Here is a 3,168-nt window from a genome sequence, read left to right as displayed (position 1 = left end):
CCCTATCCGAGAATAAAGACAAGTCATTTCTCCACCCAGAGTGAAACACTCTCGAGAGTAGAGAAAGTCATCCCTCTCTTTATTCGACGGATAAAGAGATTGCTTCCGAGAGGACCTCCGGCCTTTAAGTAGGAAAAAGTTTTTTTTTTTTAATAAAATAAAAATAATAATAGACGCCATGAAAATGGTAGAATCAAATTTCCATGGGTTTTAATCCTGCATGAAATTTAATTTAAGCTCTAAAAGTCAGTCAATTCGCCAATAAATCGACGATTGTTGTCGACTCAATAGAGCCGTTCGATAAAAATACGTAATTGGATAAAAAAACCAAAGTCACCTAATACACATTGAGAGTGCATAGTCAAAACTGGAACAATAAATCTGATAAATATTTTTGCATTGAGGGATAAATAAACCATAACAAAACACCATCACAACCATTGTGCCCCATAGCAGCAATCCAGTTGAGGTTGATAAACTCTGCAAGATCACAAAAACAATAACCGGTTAATGAAATAGAAGGCACCGAGTCAATGTTGTGTTAAAGAATGGGAAAGAAAATAAAAACGTATAAACCACTATCTAGAATGAACTTACATATTTTGTTGAAGGCAACAATGTCACAGCTCTGAACATACTCGTTAATTGGTTCCTCGCAAAGTCGCTCTTCAATGAGTGTGTCAACGGACACCAAGTCATCGACAATGGTCATCATGATCTGAAGCTTCTTGATTCCGTACCCAACTGGTACCAATTTTGCTGCAATCATGAAAATATAATATACTGTTGTTAAATAAACGTAAGTGATGATTAATCAATTAGTCATCCAATCACATGTTCTTTCACACAGCAAAAAATTAATATTAATGTAGCAGCTTATAAAATAGATTTATAGAAAACATACATGCACCCCACAACAAGCCATCGAGGTGAACGCTTCTAACAGCCTCCTCAAGCTTTTTCATGTCCGTCTCATCATCCCATGGCTTCACATCCATCAAAACTGAAGACTTGCCAGCTGATTTATTATATATGATTACAAGCATAATCACAAACAAAATCAATGTCAGTAAAGAGCTTGAAGATAACCATGAATACTGGTAACTGGCACGATTTAAAAGGCGTCTATTTTCATAATAATTGATTAAATAATGAAATGAAGATAAACTCACATTCTTTCTTTTTTCCGGATGCCTTCAACGCAGCTGCACGATCTTCAGCTGCCTTCTTCTCCTCTTCGGTCTCTTCACCGAAAAGATCGACATCACTGTCGTCATCCTCATCAGCTGCAACCTGAAGAATATCCATCAAATTAAATTTTTGTATTAGAAAACAAAAACCAACCTGATTTGTCATGACTAAAAAAATCAACCCACATCAAAAGTAGTAAATGTAGCAATCAAAACTCGTATACTTAGAAAAAGGTTGTATTAGAAAACAAAAACGCCCACAATTTGGATTGTGTTCTATCAAACGGGTCAAACATGTCAAACATATGACAACTCAGCCAAAACATATTCTATATTCACAATCCCATTCAACCATTAAAAGACTTCAACTATAATAATTGACATAATAAAAGGTTTCTAATCATAATCCACACATAAGTTTTCCTTTAATATAATGAGAGTATTAAAACAGAACAAAAAAAGTAGGTTGAGCTAACCTTTGTGTCGGCAACAGGAGGAGTTGAAACGGCCTCTTCTGGGAAAGAAGCAGATCCCTCAATAATAACACCACTTCCTTCAGCAGATACACCACTGCCAAAAAAAAAAAAAAATAGTAATAAATAAATAAAAACAATCAGTTAACATCCAACTATAATATATACATCAAAAAATTATGATCGAATATAAACCAATAACAGTTTTAGAAGGTTCTTATTAATCATTTAACAACAGGTTCAAGCACTTACGAGATTCTCAAAAGTGCTTCAATATGGTTAAACCAACGAGACACATTAACGTATTGAGCTGAAGGTGGTTTTGAGAAAGCACCATGAACGGTTAGATCGTCCTTCGACGCTTGGTACCCGGTGATGTAACTACGAGACAAAAGGTACTCATCGAGCTTTTTAAGACCAGCTTCCGAACCAACGTAGAATGTAGGTGCCATTGTTATATAATCAAGTATTCCCTCCTGCAAATAAAAATTGTAACTTTAAACACAAATAAAGAACCAAACACTATATCATTATTTAATCATGTATATCTTCCAAAGAGATACAAAATCAAATTAAATCTCGATACACCCAAATCACTCGATTTTATCAATACGACTATGTATAGGTTTATGTAAAACCGATAATACATTAAAATTATTATAATCTTGATTAAATTATGAGTGTTATATTATCTTACTGGCACATCATTACTTGAATTGCAGGCAACAACCATTATTCAACTTTTTTTAACTGAACTAAAAAATCACAAAACTACAGAAAAAAAAATTGATAAAGAAACAATTGGGCTAGTAATTTATAAGAGTACTACAAATCTGACATGATAGATAATTAATCAATCAACGGCAATAAAGATCCATAATTTACGGAGCGTACCTGTGAGAGTTCGTTAGACGGCTGAGTCAAATACTTTAGAACGAAACCCTAGTTCAATTCGATTCAATTAAATTTATATTAAAAAAAATCAACAGGGGCAAAAATGTCATGTTTGAGAAACCCAAGAAAGATCGAATTGCTCTTAAGCCCCTGGGGTTTGAATTTATTTGTGTTGATAAAATATTCTATTTTATTATTTTAATTTAGGTGGTGCGTTTACTTATTTAGAGTGCTACCAACGGTTAAGGTGATGCAAGCCGCCCTCGAACATGCCCTGCAGGGCGCTAATGGCACCACCCAGCCCTCTGGCCGCCCTACCCCTTTCGCCCTCGTCTCCTTCTTTCTCACACCAGGATGAACATATATTTTTTTAATATTTGTACTATTAGCATGTATACTTGTACATTTAATGAATTAAATAATATACTGGGTCTCAATTTTTATGAGAAAATATGTCATAGTTGAGAGTGTTTAGTGCTAAGTTAGTCCTGATGAGGAAGTGTTGATGTAGCACTGATGTGGCAGCTATTTCTAGTGAGGAAGTTTGTCATGGTTAGGAACACTCTTACTTTAAGACTGTGTTCCACAGTTTATAAATAAAAGAAAAGAAG

At 34.5% G+C, this 3,168-nt stretch overlaps 1 protein-coding gene across 1 annotated transcript; it reads right to left on the bottom strand.

The window, feature by feature from the left end:
* Positions 1–250: 250 nt before the first annotated feature.
* LOC139889320 (elongation factor 1-delta 1-like) lies at positions 251–2,593 on the bottom strand. Its single transcript, XM_071872279.1, has 8 exons — positions 2,558–2,593; positions 1,916–2,139; positions 1,667–1,760; positions 1,173–1,293; positions 905–1,018; positions 569–759; positions 430–480; positions 251–337 (listed from the first exon to the last, which is right to left on the bottom strand). The coding sequence occupies exons 2-8, from the start codon at positions 2,113–2,115 to the stop codon at positions 251–253; spliced, it is 858 nt and encodes a 285-aa protein (XP_071728380.1). The 5' UTR covers positions 2,116–2,139; positions 2,558–2,593.
* Between the last annotated feature and the right edge of the window lie 575 nt (positions 2,594–3,168).

The sequence above is a fragment of the Rutidosis leptorrhynchoides genome, chromosome 2, assembly GCF_046630445.1.
Source record: "Rutidosis leptorrhynchoides isolate AG116_Rl617_1_P2 chromosome 2, CSIRO_AGI_Rlap_v1, whole genome shotgun sequence".
NCBI lineage: Eukaryota > Viridiplantae > Streptophyta > Magnoliopsida > Asterales > Asteraceae > Rutidosis > Rutidosis leptorrhynchoides.
This window is presented reverse-complemented; position numbering and strand designations above follow the sequence as displayed.

Excerpts from the sequence above, each read along its gene's own strand:
- LOC139889320 (XM_071872279.1), bottom strand. The coding sequence starts at position 2,115 with ATGGCACCTACATTCTACGTTGGTTCGGAAGCTGGTCTTAAAAAGCTC. Across the intron at positions 1,019-1,172 it reads ATCCGGAAAAAAGAAAGAAT|CTGGCAAGTCTTCAGTTTTG; the intron begins GTGAGTTTATCT and ends ATAATAAATCAG. Across the intron at positions 481-568 it reads TTCTAGATAGTGGTTTATAC|AGTTTATCAACCTCAACTGG; the intron begins GTTTTTATTTTC and ends GTGATCTTGCAG.